The sequence below is a fragment of the Camelus dromedarius genome, chromosome 29 (genome assembly GCF_036321535.1).
Source record: "Camelus dromedarius isolate mCamDro1 chromosome 29, mCamDro1.pat, whole genome shotgun sequence".
Lineage (NCBI taxonomy): Eukaryota > Metazoa > Chordata > Mammalia > Artiodactyla > Camelidae > Camelus > Camelus dromedarius.
Genome location: NC_087464.1, coordinates 21,603,139 through 21,623,563, shown reverse-complemented (window position 1 = coordinate 21,623,563; position 20,425 = coordinate 21,603,139). Strand labels below are relative to the sequence as shown.

General features: G+C 54.9%; 1 protein-coding gene across 3 annotated transcripts in view; it reads right to left on the bottom strand.

Annotated features, from left to right (window-relative positions):
- The window catches only part of TMEM266 (transmembrane protein 266), a 102,211-nt gene that overhangs the window by 34,744 nt on the left and 47,042 nt on the right, over positions 1-20,425 (bottom strand). Inside the window, exons 1-3 of one of the 3 annotated variants that reach the window (XM_031440762.2) lie at positions 12,737-12,919; positions 11,382-11,536; positions 8,372-8,445 (exon numbers count right to left, since the gene is read on the bottom strand). Coding sequence is in view for 1 of the 3 variants with exons in the window: in XM_031440760.2 (XP_031296620.2) it covers positions 8,372-8,445; positions 11,382-11,536 (229 nt within the window). In the remaining 2 variants the exon portion in view is untranslated. Of the gene's footprint in view, positions 1-8,371; positions 8,446-11,381; positions 11,537-12,736; positions 12,920-20,425 lie in introns of those variants that run through there. The other 2 variants (XM_064480676.1, XM_031440760.2) reach the window with 2 other exon arrangements.

The following is a 20,425-nucleotide window of genomic DNA, read 5'->3' as shown; positions in this document are numbered from 1 at the left end:
CCGAAAACATGATCTGACCAACCCATGTATGGCTTGTGTTTCTCAATTTGAAGGCAAGGACCCCCTGCTCAAGGAACATCTGACGGTTTTGTTTAAATTGAAGACTCCCGGGCTCTCATGGACATTCAGGACGTCAGGATCTCTGTGTGCAGGACCGGGAATATGGCTTTTTAACAAACTCCCCTGGGGTACCCAACAGAACGGCAGGGTGCGGTGACCGTGCCCTGGGGGAAACCAGGGAGGCCACACACCCAGATGCAACAAGGAGAAAGAGAGGTTAGGAGTAAAAAGTCAGGTCCCCTTTCTGGCTCTGCCCATTCCTTACTAACCACAGGACATTGGCTGCAGCTCTCCGCTGGCCTGGAGGAAAGTGGAGCGAGAGCCCCAGCGCTGCCTGCCTCACCCCGCCAGCAGCCACAAAGCTCCACTGGAAAAGAGCCTGGTTAACAGAAGTGCAGGAAGGCAATGAGGAGGGGTTACCTTATCACCCACCCCCACCCAGGGCCTTGCAATTCTTCCCCCAACAGTTGCAAAGTGCTTTGAGGGAGGGACTGAGGGACCTGGACCCCTCAGCTGCAGCTGCCTCTGTCCCACCTGGGACTAAGGGTTTTCAGCTTCCTTCATTCCAGTCTTGCCTTCCAGAGGTGAGGATGCTCTGACACTCAAGATAGGCCAGGGTCTTGGCAAAATCTCGAGGATGGCACCATTTATTATTGACTATAAGCCAAGCTCTTGTTTCATTTTGCAGATGCAGAAACTGAGGCTGAGAGGAGTAGATAAACATTCTGGTCCCCAGGCCCCACTTCCTTCGCACTCAGGGGCCCTCATCTTTTCCCACGGTAAGCCCTGCTCTCAGGAGGGACTCCCCTCATTTCTCTCAAGAGAAGGGGCTCAGGCTTCAGATAGCATGAGGGGAGGGTGGGAGGTCCTGATCCTTGCACTTGCTCCAGGCCCTGCCTCGGTCAGGTGGCAGCAAGGGTTTCCTGGCCTCCTGCTACCTGAGGCCTGAGCCCGCCCCTCGGGGCATCAGCCTCTTTCCCTGTGATGGGGCGCCAAGAGGCTCTCAGTGCTTGGAAACCTTGGGGGATGCAGGCAGAACCTTGAGGAGGTGATTGCAGGGCATCCAAGGGCGCCCCCAGGGGTTAGGCATTGATAAAACAGGAGCAGAGTGAGCAGCCTCCCCTTTGGGACGGGATGAAGGGAGCTGGCCTCCTCCCTGGGCGGCCTCTTCCCTCAGGGTCTAAAGGCAACCCTCCGGATGCGGGAGCTGACGTCTCCAGGGGACCTGGCTCACAGGCACACCGGCTGCTCTGTCTCCTGCTGCGCTGGGATTGTTTTGGCAGGAGGGTCCCAGCTACCTTAAAAGAATGGGTTCAGGGCCCTCAGGGCAGAGCACGGTGGCAGTGGTGTCAGACAACAGGACCAAGCCAGCCAGCTAAGCCCCGACATGACCTAGACTGTGGGCTCACCGTGCAGGGAGGAGTTGCAGGAGGGGGAGAGAGACTAGTATCCAGCAGAACTTCCTCTGGGCATGTGAACATTCTCCATTTCCTCTATCCTAAAAAAATCCCTCACTGACCCTGTGTCTCCCTGAAGCCACTGCCCTCTCGCTGTCTTCTCCCAGCAAAGGTTTCTGAAGAGGTGTCTCCACTTAATGTATCGCAGTCTGGCGCCAGCCCCACCACTCCAGGAAAGCCAGCCACACCGTGGGGACCAATGACCCCTAAGCCGCACATGCTGCGCTGACGGCCTCCTTGCTCTAAAAGGGCTTCTTCTTTGGTTTCTGGGGTACTGCACAACCTGGGTCCCCCCTCCACCTCCCTGGTTGCACCTTCTCAGTCAGCTTTGTGGGGTTCTTTGCCTCCATCCATCCCATAATTGTTTCTGGGGGCTCCATTTCTTCTCCTCTCGCTCGCCCCCACCCCCAGATGGCTTCAACTCCCACCTGGCACGCTGAAGCCCCCTCAGTCCAGGCCTCCAGCTGAGACCTCCCCCTGCAGCAGGGCCGGCTTAGCGAATGGCACCCCCGCCCCCTCGGGCAGAAGGCCAGACCCTCAGAGGTGTGCTCGCCTTCCCTCTCCCTCCCACACTCCCCCCAGGACGACCAGGCCCCAGGTCCTGCAAAGCTGAGCTTCTTAAACTCTCTCCAGCTTGTCCTTTTCTCCGTCCCATTTCCACTGCCCTGGTTCAAACCTTCCCCGCCTCACAGCTGAACCACACCTCCTAAATAGTCTCCGAATTCCAGTCTTCCCCCACCTCCCACCCCTGCTCCTCACCAGGTACCAGGGCCATTTCTCTAAAAGGTCAAGTTCATCACCACCCCCCCAGCTTAGAGCCCCCCTCACCACTGCCTTCAAAGCAAGACCCCTGCTCTTGAGCAAGACAGGGAGGGGCTTGGTGGTCGGGCCTGGCCTGGCTCCCAGGACATCTCTCATCGTCCCCTCTGCCATCGACCACAAGCAGACAGGCCATGGTTGCTCACGCTCTGTCCCTCGTCCTCTCTGTGACCGCTGCCCAAGGTTCCCCATCCCCACCACCCACCTGGAAGCTGGCAGGGAGCTTGCCTCCTCTCTGAGCTCTTCCACTGGCTGCAGCAGGAGATTTCAGCTCCCTTCCTGGTTCTCTCATCAACACATCTTTATGGTATATAAATATATACATATTACCGAAATATACTCTGCCACTAAAGTCTTGAACCCCTCAAAGTCATCCATGAGGGATGGCATCAACTTCTTCCAGACTCCCATTAATATTGATATTTTGACCTCTTGCATTGAATCACGACTGTTCTTAACGGCACCCTGAATAGTGAATCCTTCCAGAAGGTTTTCAATTGACTTTGCCCAGATCCTTCAGTGGAATCGCTACCCATGGCAGCTCAAGCCTTATGAAATCCATTTCTTAAGAATAAGACTGGGAAGTTAACATGACTCCTTGATCCATGGGCTGCAGAAAGGATGTGCCAGCAGACATGAGAACAATCCAAATCCTGCTGTACGTCTCCACCAGAGGTCTTGGGTGACCAAGCGTATCATCAACGAGCAGTCATATTTGGAAAGAAATCTGTTTTTCTGAGCAATAGGCCTCAACACTGGGCTTAAAGCATTCAGTAAGCCATGTTGTAAACAGACGCGCTGTCATCCAGACCTCGTTGTTCCATTTCTAGAGCACAGGCAGACTAGATTTAGCATAATTCTTCAAGGCCCCAGGATTTTCACAATGATAAATGAGCACTGGCTTCAGCTTAAAGTCACCAGCTGCTTTAGCCCTTAACAAGAGAGTCAGCCTATCCTTGGAAACTTTTGAAGCCAGGCACTGACTTCTCTCTGGCTATGGAAGTCCTCGGTGACATCTTCCAGGAGAAGGCTGTTTCACCCACGTGGGAAGTCTGCTGCTTAGCGCAGCGCCTCCACTCACGATCTGAGCTGGGTCTCCCGGACAACTTGCCGCAGCTTCTACGTCAGCACTTGCTGCTTCACCTTCACTCTCGCGTTGGTGAGACGGCTTCCTTCCTTAAAACCTCACAGACCTCTGCTGGCTTCCAGCTTTTCTTCTGCAGCCTCCTCACCTCTCTCAGCCTTCACAGAATAATTGAAGAGAGTTTAGGGCCTTGCTCTGGGTTAGGCTTTGGCTTAAGGGGACGCTGTGGCCGGTTTGATCTTCTCTCCAGACCACTGCAACTTTCTCCATGTCAGCAGTAAGGCTGTTTTGCTTTCTTATTATTCATGTGTTCACCAGAGTAGCGCTTTTAATTTCCTTCAAGAAGTTTTCCTTTGCAGTCACAACTTGGCTGTTTGGTGCAGGAGGACTAGCTTTCAGCCTCTCCGCTTCTGACATGCCTTCCTCGGCTAAGCTTAAGCATTTCTAGCTCTTGATTTAAAGTGAGAGACTTGTGACTCTTCCTTTCATTTGAATACTTAGATGCCATTGTAGGGTTATTAGCTGGCCTAATTTCAATATTATGTCTCAAGGAATAGGGGGGCCAAGGAGACAGAGAGAGAATGGGGAATGGCCAGTCGGTGGTGCAGTCGGAACACACACACCATTAATGGATTAAATTTGCCGTCTTACATGGGTGTGGTTCATGGTGCCCCAAAACAATTACACCAAAGATCACTGCTCACAGATCACCATGACAAATGTAATAACAGTGAAAAAGTTTGAAATTGTGCAAGAATTGCCAAAATGTGACCAAGACACCAAGTGAGCAGATGCTGTTGGAGAAACAGCATCGATAGACTTGCTTGATGCGAGGTTGCCACGAATTTTCAATTTGTAAAACAAATGCAGTATCTGCTAAGTGCAACCTTCAGCCACGGATGGGTGGCTACACAAAATGTGGTCTAGTCACACAACGGAATAGTATTCAGACATAAAGAGGAATGAAGCACTGAAAACATGTTGCATGAAAGAGTCAGGCACAAAAGGTCATGTATCGTATGACTCCACTTATACGAAATATCCAGAATAGTTAAGCTCATAGAAACAGAAAGCAGACTAGTGGTTGGCAGTGGCTGGGGTAAGGGGGGTGGGGACAGGGCCTCCTCTGGGCGTGATGAACACGCTTCGGAACTAGGAAGATGGTTGCACATCAGTGTGTGCACTCAATGCCACTGAAAGGAGACTTTAAGAGAGTTCTGCTGTGTAAATTTCACCTCAAAAGCATCATCATCATAATAATAAATCAGAGGAGGAAGAGGAGGAAGCAGCTGCTGCCACTGCCTTGAGGCCCCTATCTGGAAGTCCAGCCATGGGTCAGCTTTCTCCTCTTCCAGGAGAAGGACTGGGCCTCTCTGCATCACCAGCCCAGTTAGGGGATGGGGCTGACACCACATGGCCTGCACCAGGCCCTGCTGCAGGGTGGCCCCGCCTGGCCGGGCCCCAAAGCCTCATGCAGTCTCAGGAAGAGAAGCAGCTGGCCTCCCGGTTACAAGCGGCTGATGGGCCTGATCTCAGCCAAGGGCGGGGCGGCATTTTGGAAATACTGTTTGCACAATCCCCTCCTGGATTCCAAAGGGTCTGCCCAGTCTCAGCGCTGCAGGGCCCCCTGGCAGCAGGACGGCCTGGCCTGACCTAGCGCAAAAGGGCCCAGGGGGCCTCGCGGGCGCCCGCTTGCACCTCGGGCCCCCGCAGGGCAGCCCACACAGCGTGACTGCAGGGCACCTACTCTCACCACTTTGAGAAGCATCTGCCTGAAAAGCTGGGCCTGTTTGAACAGATGTCCTCAAACTGAGCCCAGACCAGCCCCCTGCTTCTCTTCTTCGGGCCTTGCTCTGTCCTCTGGGGCGTCTTACCTGGAGCAGCCCTCAGAGCTCTGAGATGCTTAAGTGTGGTCCAGCACACGGCACACCCACCCGGAGGCCTCTGTCTGTCCCTCCTGTATTCCTGAAGGTTTCCACTCCTCCCAGGCCTCAGTTTCCTAACTCACGAAATGTCCCGCCCAATTTGGAGCTGTCCTAAAGCTCAGTTGAGACCAGGGGTGGAATGCTGCTCAGGACAAGGCGAAAGGCTGCAGAGCACTCAGGATCTTCGGGTGCGACCTTCCTGGAGTTTGCCAGTGACACACACCTGCTCGTTAAGCCCAAGCAGGTTCGGAGTGCCCCCCGCCCTCGGCCTGCAGCCACGTCCCAGGGTATTTCCCAGAGAAGGAAGGGCCAGCCCCGAAGGGGTGGCATTAGCTTCTCTCTAGGTGAGGAGGGGGTGCCGGTCATGCTGGGGCTGTGGTCAGAGGGAGTGCAGGCTCAGCCTTTTCCTTTCTCAGTTCCTGGCAGATTCTGGAATCAGTTCCCCCAGATTCTTGGTTGGCTCCCCACCCACCAGCACCAGGGCCACAGGGAGATGCAGCGGGAAGGACCAGATAAGGACCCAGTTTTGGTGGGAACTGGCCTCCTGACCTCAGGCTGCTGTCCTCATCCAGGCAGTTTTAAAGGGACACGGCTGCATTTTCAGCAGGCAGACATGCAGGCCTGCTCCACTGCTGAGGGACATTTGGCTCCCCCGGCCCTTTTCATTAGCGATGCCGGGTCACTGCGAGCAGCTCAAAAAAACCCTCACACATTTCCAACCCTGGAGCGGGGTTGAGGAGGGGCCCTAAGGGACTGTTCTTGGTTCTCCTGGGAGCTCCGTGAGACATGGAAACCCAGGCTCGCTAGCTGGCCGCCTCATCCTGAGAGCTCACTGCGTACCAGCCCCTCTGCTCCTCTGGGCGGGGAGTGCTGGGGGCAGAGGTCTCCCCTGTTATCCTTCAGTTGCTCCTGTTTCCTCTCTGTTACTCCCCTACCATGCACCCCCCCCATTATTGCTGTTACCCCTCTGTTCCTCCCACCTTGCAGCTCCACCCCACCCTCGCCCTCTTCCCCTCTTCGGCAAGGTCCCGCAGCCCCCAGGTCTCCCCACTGAGCCTGTGGGAAGCCCAGCCCCTCCCGTGGGGGCCTCGGCGGGGGGTTGGGTGGGCAGGGGTGGGGGTCTGAGGCCCCGATTCCTCTGCACAGGGGCTTGTCTGTTTCAGGTGGCTTGTCTCCGGCAGTGACAGGAAGGGAATGCCAAATTAACGCTGGGTAATAAATTCTGCAAAGCCAATAAAACCAAAGCAGAGGGGTAGATGGAAGAACCGCAGCAACTGATCAAACATTTTTGTTGGCAGTCAGAGACACATGGCACATTTTCCAAGGTTTGCATCAAGGAGACATCTGGCCACGGACCATGTGTGTGTGTGGGAAGGAATCCCAGGGAGCAGAGATGAGGGGGCCAGGGAGGCCAGGGCCCTCCTCCAAGGGGCAGCAGGCACTGTCTGGGGGGCTGAGGCAGCTCCAGGGCCATGACCTCAGCGAGCTGGACGGGGCACTTCCCCGGGTGGGCAGCGTTGGGATCTGCACCCCCACAGTCTGAGCCTCAGGCCCAGGCTTGCCTGCCAACTCTGTGGGCTGTAGGAGCTGAGGCCTGGGAAGAGAATGTTCCGTGCTTGGAATGCCTGCTGCCGAGCCCCACCACACGCCACACCCAGACTCAGGATTCTGGACTCAAGGCCTGAGGCCCAGGCCTCCCCTGACTCTGAGAGAGAGAAAGTGCATGGCAGGAGATGGGGTCGGAGCTGCCCACAGGAGAGCCCCGGGGCTCCTGACTCCCTGATCACATCACAAATATTCTCTACCTGGTGCCTCCACCCACAACACTGCCCTCCCACAGCATCCTCCCTCCCCTCAGGGCCCCGCGTGCCCTGGGACTCAGAGCCCCTCTGCCTCCAGGAAGGCATCACCTGTACTGGTGTGAGCCGCGTGTGCCTGCGTGTGCGCCTCCCAGCAGTCTCTGGGCCTCACTCGGTTCTGACTTTCTCCCAGGCTTGCTGACCACACCAAGAGGCCCCTCTGGGCTCTGCACCAGCTAATTTGGACCTGTGGGGGTGGGGGCCCTCGGAGGGAGAGGGCCAGTGGCAGCTGACTTGGACCAGCCTTCTGTTCGGAAGGACCAGATTTCCACCTAAAACTCCCCAGTCCCTCGAAGACCCGCCGTGGCCCACAGGATAAAACCCAGTCTTCTCAGCTTCCCCCAGAGACCTGCTGGCAGTAGCCCCAAGCCAATGCCCCTGAAACGTGGGCCAGGGCATCACCATGACAGCTGGGAGCTGCTGAGAGGAAGTGTCACTTGCCCCCGTGTCCCATGTCAAGGTGGAGGGATGTGCTGAGATCTGGTTCCCACTCACTTCAGTCCCACTCTGGGCTGTCAGCTCCCACCCAAACCCAGTGCCCACAAGCTTCCAGGGGCTCTTCCACTCTTACCTCCCACATAGGTTCGGACTTGGGTTTCATCAGCCAACTCCAACAACGGTGAAGAGCATCCACGCTCCCTGATCCCAGGCAAGTGTCCCTTTGCTCACACAGAAGGGGCACAGCTCAGCCTAGCCAGGCCTTGTACCCCCACAGCACCAGGCCAAGTCCACTGCATAGCCCTATGACTCCGTCTTTGCCCTCCGCATGCCTTGGCCCCGAGGGGCAGGTGACCTGGGCACCCAGGACCACGGCCACAGCGTCCTAATCGGCCTCCCCACCTCCAGCCTCTCTGGGCTTCAGCCCGGCGTCTGCCTGCTGCTACTGGCACACAAACCATTTGCTCTTCTTCAGCTACGTCACTCAGTCTCACCTTCACAGATGTCACCGTCCACCCTTCTCCTGGACAACACCTGGTCATCCTCTGGGACTCCACTCAAGGGGCCAGCCTCCCTGTGCCTCTCCCAGCACAGAACTCAGCTCCCTGCACTGTGCCTCCTTCTCTGCAACCTCGGGGGCTGGCAGATGGCCTGACGCTGATAAATGTTTATAGAGCAAAGCTTGGTGTCCCTGGGACAGGAGGTCACAGGGCCCAAGTCTCCACCTACCTCTGAGAAGAACACGGAGAGAATGACCAGACTGATCCAGTGTATCACGCCGGCAAACTGGAACGCACTGGAAACTGCAAGCACAATAATAGGGCCCAATTTTAGGGACTAGGAATTAGGTGCCTTGGTAGAGGGGGCTTCACAGCCGGAGGCAGGCTGCCGGGAGCCCGGGCCGTGAGCGTTTCCACCTGGATGCAGTCAGGCCAGGGGACGTCAGGGCAGCTCTAAGGGCATCCGCGATGGAGGCGGTGGCGGCTGGTGGCCCTTGATGCTTTTCATCTCTCCGTCAAGGAGCTGCCTACGTCTCCCCAGGGCCACCTCTCAGAGCTCCAGCTCAGTCCCACCGGCCGAGGTGTGCTTTGTGCCCAGAAAGGAGCCGTCCAGAGGGGGCTTAAGAAGACATCCGGGACTCTCAGACCTGGTCAGCAGCGTTGGTCAGGTCTAGACAAGCTTTCAGAAATCCCCACCACCATTCACCCCCAAAGCACCGTGCACTGTGTGTGGGTCTTGAGGCAAGCTTACTTTGACTTTTCATTCTGAGAACTCTGAGTGGCTGAGAAGGCGGTGTCAGCGGGGTGTTTTGGGGAGAAGGCTGGAAGAGGGAGCCAGGGGTGGGGCAGGGGATGTCGGCCTCCCAAAAGCGGCAGAGCCAGCAGCTGGGGTCTGCTCCGCTCCCAGCTTGTTCCCCTGGCCTTCCAGATTCCAGTGGGAGCGGGGAGAGCCATCAGCTACTGAAAGCTCCCACCCCACCTTCCACCAGGCGATCCTTGGAGTTAAGGCACCACCTCTGGAAGGCCTTTTTACAATGCAGGAGTCACGACCAGGCTCTGAGCTGTAGCAGGGCACAGTTTATCAGGGAATGAGGCCAAAAGTAGGATGCTGGGGCCCAGATAAGGGTCAGGTGGGCTCTGATGGATACTGGGTGGGAGGGGATGCCCCCCCAGAGGGCCGGCCTAACAGAGATACTAGTAGGAGATCCCTGGGCAGTGGGGCAGGGCCAAAACAAGGTGCAGAAATGCTGCTGAGAACACAGTGGCCCTGCTTCCCTACTGTGCTCTGGCCAGGCCTGCTCAGCACGCAGCTCAGATCCCTGGGGGCCAAGGTAAACGGCAAGAGCCATCAGTGCGGCGGGCTGGCCCAAGGAGAGGAAGCCACAGCGTCCCCAAAGCTCTGAGACCGGCAACCCCTGGGGTGGGTAAAAACAAGGTCCCAGAGCACGTCCGGGGGAAGGAGGTTGCAGCGCCAGGTTCCAGGTGGGGGACTCCGGGGTCCCTGGCTTTGGGCCAGTACACGCCTCAGAGGGCAAGCCCTGACAATGCCACGGATTCTTCCCCTCCTGGTCACACGGATCCTAGTGGGAACCGGGAGGCTGATGCCTGTGTGGCTCTGAAAAGACCTCCTGATGATTCTGGAAACATAAAATCTCTCCCCATTATTTCTCAAATGAATTCCTACGCCTTTTTTTACGGTTTGCTTTAGAAGAGCAATAAATCTCTGATTGTGCGTTTTTTGGAATTTAAGACGCCTTTTATGAGCTGCTATAGGATCTCCCACCAAAATCAATCTCCTGGATACTTAATTTTAAGCAAAATTCCAGTGTCGGCCGGGTTCTCAGTTCTATTCAATGCCTTGTCACAGCCTGCGCGGCCCAGGGCCCCGTGTATAACCCACAACAGGGAAAGAAAGACTCCGTTATGGACAGACCTCATAAAAAAGCAGACGTATGGATGAGTGGGAGGGAAAGTATTCAACATGGTTTAATTGAAGACAGGCTGAGCATAAAACCAGTGCCGGTCACTTTCTGCTGGAAGATACTTTGATTGGAATCAAGGGGCCACCAGCTGTACAAAAGCCAATGAGGCTTATCAGACAGGAGCAATTCCGTGCTCCCCGCCATCCTCTCTCAGAGAGCATGGAAGGAGCTCCAGTGGACCCTGAATACAGAGGCTCCAGTAAAGCAACTGGGGGCACTTGAGACAACAAGTTCAAATTGACTGAGCGGGTCTGGGCTTGGCCGGATCTATAGTCCTGGATTTTGCCAATGGCAGGAAAGGAAATTTCTCGGTGGCCAATAATTTTGTTTCTTTGTTTATTTGCAATTACATGAGCCACCTTCTGAATAGGGGAACTCTGGGAAGCCAGGAGCTCTACCAACAACCACTCACTCATCCAAAGTCACGTCAAGACCCTTGGCCCTCCCTCCTGGTGCACCAGAGGTCTACAAGGGTGGGGGCAGGAAGCAGGGACACTCTGACAGCCGTGTTGCTAAGGGACACCCAGAAGGACAGCAGAGGAAGCGAACAAGCCATCATCTGCCATGTGCATCACGAACATGAACACCATGAGGACGAGGATGGGAAAGAGAACTGGCCTGATGGCTTGAAAGACCCAGCTCCAACGCCTCTTACCCAGGGAAAGCCTAACTGCTCCAGATCTTAATTCCTTTGTCTGTAAAATGGGATAATAGCAGTCTTGCCCATCTCACAGGGTTGCTACTAGGGTCAAACGTATGGAGATGCACTTTCAAAACGATGACGTTATAAATAAGCAACACTGCCAACTTACAGCTGAATAAAAGTACAAGCAATCGTATTGTCACTGTGGCTGCTGTCATTACTAGTTACTACAAGTTACGCCTCCACACATGGGAACTCATTAAGCTACAGAAAATCCCAACCTGGAATATTCCAAATGGGAACAATGAAAAAAAAAGTGCGTACAGGGGTCCCCAACGTGTTTGATCTCATCAGTTTCTGATCATGGAATGCTGGGGCGGGGGAGGAAGAGGCCACATTGGGCGCAGAGGGGCAAACCGGTGCTGGGGGTGACAGAGAGAGAAGCTGCTGGGTGCTTCCCTCCCGGTGCTCACCCGCCCTGAGCCGTGGGGCCGGCGGTGGGCAGTGGCGCGGGGGCTGGGGGCAGATCGCGCTGCTGGTTGGGGACCCCTGACGGATGCACATGGAATATTGACACCATACGTATTTGCATATATATCTCTCTTGCTACTCACACTGGAGAAGCTTTATATCTATTAGAAGTTCCAGAGTCAGGAGAATCACCACCAATATTACACAGGCTACCAGGAAACTGTTGACACTCGCACTGAGCAAAAATACCTGCCACACGGCTGCTCTCTTCCCACAGCACGGCTTCAGCCAGGTAGACCTGCGGGGACAAAAGTGAGGGAGGAGGCACTGAGAGGAGGTGAGGTCCTGCCACAGCCCTGCTCTAACAGCCCCCAGCATCACTGCTCCCCAGCTCTGTGCTTCCTGATGAAACACAGCCTTCTTCAAGGGGCCCCTGGGTAGAATCACAAAGAGCAGAGACATCTCATTCAGAGATAGAGCTCGGTTTGCAGGCTGACCCAGGCAGCTCCCAGCATCTCCGTGCCTCAGTCTCCTCATCCTTAAAATGGGTGCAAAACCCACATCCCAGAGGCTTGTTGTAAAGACGGAAGATCACAAAGGTCGGCAGAGAGCCTGGTTATGTATATGTGCTGCATGAATTATTATTATTATTACTAAACTTGTTATTCTACTTCTGTGTAGTCTCGGAACCCAGCATGGGCTCTGTGTTTAGGAGACCCTCAGTCCACCTCTAATAAATGCTAAATGAATTAATACATAGATTTTCTGTTTTTCCAGCTATATAAGGAAAGATTAGGACTAGATCCCTTTTTCTCAAAGTACGTTATAAGGAATGCTAGTTCCACAGAATGTTAATGGCTGTTACTCAATAAAGTTTCCATGGTTGGGTAAGTTTTGGAAAATTTGGATCAAAGTTAAGTGGATATTTTTCTCTGTGGGACACTTATGTGCCATGAATATGTTATCAAGCACCGTCATGCTCCAAAAGGGATTAATTACACTATTGCTGTTTCCCAAACTCATCAGCCCATGGCACCCTTTTGTCACAGAGCATAAGGAGGGACTGGTGTTCTAAGGACTGTCTTTTGGGAAACCTTTCACTGGATGATCATGAATGTTCATAGACAGACTCGAGGCCACAGAGGATGGAATCTTTCCTGCGTAGGTTTGGAAGTGGAGAGGAGGCAGAGGATCTCAGAGATGGGTGTGTCTCTTAAGGATCTGATCCACTCCCTTCAGGAACACAAGATCCCAGGGACGAGGGGGTGCCTCTGAGGAGGCATGGGGATTCTACGATCAAACCTCACTGCCTTGGCAGGTCATTTATGAGCTGGACCTGCCTGCCTGCCTGCCTTGATGAGGAAGAACTGGGTGTCAGAGACAGCGCTAGCTGGGGAGTCCTCACTTCTGGCGGGGTCCTCAGCCTCCCCAGACTGCATCCTCACTTGTAAAACTCCTTAACCCCTAGGATTATTTAAAGTTAAATGAGAAAACGTACCTGACCTGTAAAGCACCATGTAGCTGATGGCGATGGTGGTGATGATGGTGATGATGGTGATGATGGTGATGATGATGGTGATGGTGATGGCAGTGATGACCGTGATGGTGGTGATGATAAATTATTTTATGCCCCAAACACTTGGCCACCACCTCCTGTCCAGAGGAAGCAGTCGGCTGCAGCCTGCTCCAAAGGGGTCAGTACCCATCCCGGAAGATCCCAAGAGTGTCTCTGGCAGGGGGAGCTCTGCTTTGATGTGCTCTCTTCTCCCCGAAGGAATAACGTGAGTGCTTCAAGGGGGAGATTTCTTCCTCACCATCCATCCAGGGGACACTTGAAGGAGGCCCCAGCTGTTGGAAGGTGGGACAAAGCTCATGGCTCAGAAACCTGGCAGGAAATTTGGCTTATTCAAGTCTTTCTGCATGTTTTTCCAAAATCTCTGGGAATAACAGTGGCTGTCCTCAGTCGGGGGGGGGGGGGCGTGAAAAGACTGGGGGTTCAATCCCCAGCCTCGGAAACTCATCGCAGGAAGAGGGGCAGGGGCATTTCAGCAGGTGATAGGGAGGTGGACAGAGGCATTTTAGACAAGGGGAGGGTGACCCCCACATGGCCAAGAGTGTGGGGTGAGGGGTGAGGAGAGCAGCCAGGCGGGAGAGGGCTCTCACTGAGAGACAAGCCGGATACAGGGGGCAAAGGTGGGTGGGGGCCAGACCGTGCAGGCCACTGGTGAAGGCCTGCCTCGCCCGCCGCAGATGGGTTTCAACGTCCGTTGCAGAACCACCTCTCTCCACCTTCCTGCAGGTCCACGAGGGCCGCCCGCCAGCAAGAGGCTACACCACACATAGCTCAGCAGGGTGGCCAGAGAAAATACGGGCCATCCAGTTAAATCTCAGGTAAACAATGAACAATTTCCTAGTATAAGTATGTCCCAGACATTGCATAGGATAGACTTACTTTAAAAAAATTATTCATTGTTTATCTGAAATTCAGATTTAACTGGGTGTCCTGTATTCTCATTTGCTAAACCTGACAACACTAAACTCTGCACAGAGGGGTCTCGAGGGGGCCTGGCGAGGGGGGCTTTGGTTTGGTCAGAGGGATGCACAGGAACTCTGGGATACAGGCGAGAAGCCAGCGCCAGGGAAGGCAAGGCCATGAGAGGGACCCTGGCAGGAGGGCTGGGTGTGTCTGTCCCGGAGGCCAGGAAAGAAGGACCAGGGCAGGGGAGCTCAGAGGCACAGCCGTGCCCACCTGGCTGAGGCCCAGAGAAGCCTAGATGCTCTGCCCGCACGTGCTGTCAGCTGTGTATGGTTTTGGTGCATGAAAGACTCTGAATTTTAAGCTACCTTTGGCCCCGTGACTCAGCTGGCCTCCTCTCCTCCTGATCCATCCCGCGAGTGTCTCACCTTCTCCCCCTCCTTTTTTCCCAATGTGACATTCCCGCCCCCCTTCAGCTTGGCCCTGTTTTAATCTTTCACACCTCTCCCCCCAGCTCTCGCCCAGCCTCCAGCTGCCTCAGCACTTCCCGCTCGCCTCCTGCCCTCCTGTTAATTACCGCCTTCCCCCTGGCCGCAGGCACTGCCATCACCGGGACCCAGAGGAGACCCAGCTCCGATTCCACACCCTCTCTAAAACCTGGTCCGACTGTCCGCGGCCCCTAAACTGATGCCATTTCACTGTCATCTGAAATCTGAGGCGAGACCCTTCTGCGGTGACAAGTGAAAAGCTCAGCTGTGAAGGCCGGTTGCCGGGGCTGGCGCCAGGCAGCAGGGAGACTGGAACCGTCAACGGAAGGGCAGAGCGCCTGCTCTCCCGGCAGGTGCTACCCGGCAGCCCAGCTGCGCCCCCCAGAGACCCAGCCTTCTACCCCCAGGGGAAGGTCCCACAGGGAGAAGGGGATGAAAAAACAGACCATTCGATTCTTCAAGCAGCAGGCTTTCCCTATAAACCCGAGACTCCAATCTTGACCTGCCTCCATGGGAGGGAAAAGTCATTTGATGTTGCTGGCTTCAAATGCTAAGAGGTTGCTTTTTATTTTCTTGTTGGGTTAGAAAAGTATCCTGGGCAGACCCAGGTTGGGTCTTTGGGAAGCAGTCGGTGCCAAGTGTGGACCCAGGGCGAGGAGCTGCAGGCAGGTGCCCGAGGACACCAGTGGTCAGAAGCTGGCCTCGGGGAGCAGCCAGGGAGGGCCCAGGCTGGTGGCAGGACTCAGAAACCAGGCAGCGGAAGGTCTGGAAGTCAAATGAATGAATGCCAGACACCCCCGTGCTAGGTAGGCCCTGTGATCAAAACAGGCAAAGGCTCTTGGCAGCTGGCTTTCCAGTGGGTGAGAGTCAAACAATAAACGTAACAAACTGGGACAGTGGATGGTGGTGGGGACTGTGGGGGGAGTGGGGCATGAAGGGTGACCGTGACTTAGGTGGTGAGGGCAGGCCTCACCAAGAAAGCCGCAAGTGAGTGAGAACCGGAGGGGTGAGGGCAGTGAGATGCACCAAAACAGGGATGATTTGTGGTAAAATTCTATTCAGCCCCCAAAGAATCTCCAGCATAACAGACGCCAGAAGGCAGGAGCCAGGAGCGGGGCTGGGGGAGGCGGGTCTGCCCCTTTCAGGGCTGGGGGCAGCCTACCTGACCCCCTCTCCGGGGGCAGATGCCGCAGGCCCTCCCGCAGGCCCTCCCACAGCCCGGGGGGGCGACCGATGCAGTTCCCGAAGCAGAGCCCAGGCCCCACCGCTCTGGTCCTGTGCTTCCACTCCTGTGCCAGCCCGAGGTCCCCCCGCCCCTGCTCTGCTTTCAATGACCAGCCCCTCAACCATGCCGATCTGGGGGTGACTCCCTGCAGCCCCCTTTTTGCACAAGTTCAATGGGGGCTATTTACACACTCTAGGTGAACCTCAGGACCCCAGAGCGATACACGCGGGGGTGGACTCCAGTGAAGCAGATGGCGGGAGACCACCTGTCAAAGAAGGATGACACTGAGGGATTCAGTAGCTGGTGAGGCGTGGCTGCCCTGGGGCAGGGAGACTGCAATCTTCACCCAGGTCAGTGGTCCTCAACCCTGGCTGACCTGAGGACCAAGGGAGCTTTTAGAACTCCCCGTGCCCAGGCCATGCAAACCGCAACCTCTGGGGTGGTTCCCAGACGTTGGTGTTTTTTGGTCTCCTTAGCTGATTCCAATGTGCAGCTGAGACTGAGAACCACTGTCTTTGGCCCCTGACGCTCAGTGGGCTCCGGGACCAGCAGCATCAACATCACATGGGAGCCTGCTGGAAATGCAGTGTCTTGGACTTTTCCATACCCACTGAGTGAGAGTCTGCATTTCAATGAGATGCTGGGTGACAACCACCAATTTGGGTTTCACAGGAGGTAACAGGTAGCTCAGGAGGCGGGCAGGGCACGGCAAAGGGAGTCTGGGTGCAGGAGAGATGAGGCAGTGAAGGCAGGCAGGTCCCCAGCCGGCCCCGGGAAGTGGTGAAGCAGGCAGGCCCTCCACGGGGCAGGAGACAGCACTGACACTCAGTGAGACAGACGGTGTGTGTCTGGGGGTGACAGGGGCTTCCTCACTCCAGATCTGAGGCTGAAGCCAGAGTCCAAGCAGACTCTGGGCTTCCAGCTCCTTGAAAAGCAGGACCATAGATCCTAAAGGCTCCAGGACAGAGGCTGGGCTGAAGCAGCCGACCCTCTGGCTGTCCCAGGGTTTGGAAATCCCAAACTGCTAATAAAATATCCTTTGAAATTCAAATGACTCAGACATTCCTAGGAGATTGTGTTTTAGCAGAAAAATAGAATCTTTCCAGCTTCAAAATATCCCTGAGTGGTTAAATAATGACTCAAGGAGCTTAATGGGGCAAAGGGGAAATCAGCATTGACTCTTTAATTAGAGAAGATCTTTTCCTCCATCTCTTCAGCATCCACCCCATCAGAGCCCTGGAACTGGTTCTCAGGGTGGTGTTTTTCCCCCAGAGTCACCACCAGAGGGCAGGCGTCTCCCAATTTCCTATCTTGGTGCAGCGACAGCAAGGGGACAGCTCCAGGAGGCCGGCTGGGGCTGCCAAAGTCTGTAAATACCAACAACCAGATGGCATCTCCTGGCAGGCAGGCCAGTGTTCTACCGTGAGGGTCCACCAATCACTCCTGAGGCCCTAGGGGAACCCGGGGGCTGGAGGGGAGGCTGGGTACCCTTACTGTTTCTGCTTTATACACTTAGGTGTCTTGATAAAAGTTTGAGAGAGTAACTTTTAGAATATTAAAATGAACTCTGGCAAGCTTCTGATGGATCTGTCATGTGAGGTCAGGCCACGTGAGTGGCCCAGAAGGAGGCGGCTCCAGGTCACTGCTCCATCAGGCAGCATTCCCAAGCCTGGCACCGAAACAGCCCCATTCTGGAGGACAGAGCAGAACCTCACCGTGCCAGGATGACAGTTTGCTCCTGTGGGGCCTGGCTTCTCCCACCCAGGCAATCCACGGCATGGCTGCCCAGCTGGCATGGCTGGGAGGATGCATGATGGGGTGGGTGGCTAGAGTATGGGGACTTGGAGACTCTCAAGTTGTCTGAAAAGGTGCTCACAGGCAGTGGACAGTCGTGACGTCCCTGGAGGAGGTGGAAGATCACAGAAGAGCCTATTTCCCTGGGGGGAGCCAGAACCGATGGCCCTGCCGGTCCTACGTGGAGATTTTCATCCATCAAGTCCCCACAGAAAGGAGCGGAGGAAGGGGGTTGGAGTGAGGCCTGTCTGGTAGCAAGAGCCGGAGTGAAGTCTGGGGTGCTGGGCCTCCCCACCCCACCCCAACTCTGACCTTGGGAGCCATGGCTAGATCAGAGCCTCAGAACCCTTCTGGGTTGCAAAGCTCTCCTCAGGATGAAAACCACGGCCCTACACCTGAAAGATGCACAAAACCACAACTCTATGTGTAACATTCCAAGGGGCACGTGGCCCTCTTGACTCTCATTGATAGAAGGATACCTGGGCTCCAAGTTCAAACCCCAGGGCTGGGCAGTTGAGACCCCTTCAGGCCCTAAGATGCTCCAGTTCTGTGATGCTGAACACCTGTGGCCTGGATGCCACAGCCTTGGTGGCGGTGTCATCGGCAGAGCATCCTGCGGCCCTGCTTTACTCTTCTTTACCATATTTACTCCAGAGGATGAAAATGCTGTCAGAGAAAGCCACGAAGCTGACTGAAATCCAGCTTCTGGCACTGATCTGGGTTTTATTTTTATTGATTTAACAAATGCTTACAAGGCACTTACTACGTATGTATGCTGTTCCGAGCACACTTTACAAATGTTAACTCACCTAGTAGTTTTAAGAGACAATTCCTTCTCATGTTTCCCTGTTGACAGTGGGGAAAGCCAGACTTTTTCATCTGTTTGGGGTTTGGTGGGAACTGTAGCCCCACCGCTGGCTGAATTCTGAGTGCAGTCTTAGAGCCTTAGTTTCCGAACCCCCCAAATGGGAATAAGCACCACCTCCCTTTGCAAAGTTGTTCTAAAATGTAAAAAAATAATATATGTAAACCCCATGACACAGTGCTTACTACACGGCTACCATGTGCATCTACTATGATGACTTAGGCATGTGGGCATGAGAGAAAGGATTAATCACCCCAACAGGGGCAGTTTCAACCGCCCATATTCCATTCCAGTTATAACATTCCTGGCATTGTACCGGGTGCTAAGGACGTGAGGGAGGTCAGAGCCTTCATCTGCATGGGGCCTGCAGCCTTATAAGTGAATTCTGACTATGCAATGAGCTCTCAGTCCTAGACTACCCTGAAAAACTAAACACACAAAGGGAGAAAAAAAAAAGCAGGAAAAGGAAATGAGCTCACACGTGTAGGACTTCTTAAACGGACAAATATCCACCCATGAGAACCATCAGCCCAACACCCACAGGGACACGCTTTTACTTCCTTCTCACTCTCGCATGGAGAAGCAGAAGCAGAAGCATCGTCAAGTATCCCCTTTGTTCCTGTACCCAGTTCTCACCCGCAAGCCACAGCAGCGCGCAGACCCAGAGGTGCAAGCACTCACTACACTGCGACGTCCCAGGAACTCTCAGGTAGAGGTGAGAGGTGACTCTCCCAGCTCTTTGGGGAACAAGAAATGGGAGTTCCTGTACAAGCAGCTTCAGTTCTGCAATCAGAGCCCTGGGGCAGAGGGAGGGGGAGGGCCGCGTGTAGCTGGGGTTGAGGAAGTCTGACATGCGCTCGTTCCAGATTTCCTGCATCCTTGGAAATGCCAACGCTGGGAAAGAGAGCAGGGTGTGGTGGCCAGAGCTCGGGGCCAGGAGGTAGGAGCCGTCACCCCACTTGGCAAGCCACCAAATCCCCTCTGGGGACACAATGGCCAACACACACCATGGCCTGGCTCCCCTACCTGGGGGGACCCAGGGTATTGTCCACATATCTCTGAAGGGCTGCCGGGGGGTTCAAGCCCGGCTCAGGGGAGGGAGTAGGGTGTTCCTGGATCAAGTGGCCACAAGACTCCCTCCGCCTTGAAAGTCCTCAATTCTGGGAACTGGCCAGAAGTCTGAGAGCCTCCTTTGTGCCATGCTTTGCGGGAGGCCTGCCTGGATGAGGTCAGCTTCCTAACCTGGTGGGAACCGGTGGGCTGCAGCTCTCAGGCACACCCCACTTCTCTGTCCACTTCTCTCTGTGGTTCTGAGCTGAAGCTTGGTAAATCCTGGGTCAGCCACGCTCTTTCCTCGTTGGGGGGGTGGGGGGGCTGTCCTTGGGTTTAAATTCCCACCCCCCATCATTCCAGGCAGTGCTCATGCACCCAACAAAGGTGGTTGGAGGCGCTCTGCCGCCACCTAGTGGTCTCCTGCGGCTGTACACCCTGCCCCTGTGAGTAGGTGGGAGCAAGAGGTTTATTTTGCTGAGAAATCACGTATCTGTGAATTTATTACCTTCTAAGTCGACATAAAACCTCCGTGGTTCTTGGACTACAGGGAAGAAGCTAACCTGTGCTTGTGAGAAAAAATTTTTATCTGAATTAAACCTCTGTTTCCTGGTTGGGGCATCAAGCACCCTCGTGGAAGCCTGAGCTCAGACTAGAGTCGTGGTCACTGGGCCAGCTTGGGTCCAGGGACAGCTGGTGTGCCAGAAGAAGGGGCAGTGTTTTGTTACAGACAACTCTCATTGGCTGCAAGAAAATGGATTAATGAAGCTCTTTGCAACTTTTTTCCCCTTGGGGGAAAAAATGACGGAAAGATTTCACAAGCCATGTGATGCAGAACTTCCAGGCTTTGCACCTGCAGGGTCAGCAGGGGTGGAAGTGCCTTTCAGCCCTGAACTTGAAAGGCTTCTTCTTCTTCTAAAAGGATGCTAAGGCTGTACTAAGTGAAGCTGGCATATTTGGAGGCAAATCTGATTTACTTCTTTTAGGGTGACTTTGTGGAGGGGGTGTGGAATTAGCAGGGACGCCCAGAGGTGGGCCAGCCAGACCGTGGCCTTGAGTTCTGGGCTGTGAGACGCCTGATCCCTCCCTGAGGCTCTTCCCGGACCCTGTGCAGGCCTGGGGCCAGCCCCCAACTCTTCCCAAATGGAACTGGGCTTTCCCTTCTCGTCTAATCCTGATCTTAACACCGCCTCGCTCACTCACCCACTCGCCCACACCATTCCTGCATTTAATCAACACCCTCCAGTGTTCCAGGCTCAGAGGGCCTGGTCCCTGCCCTGACGGAGTGC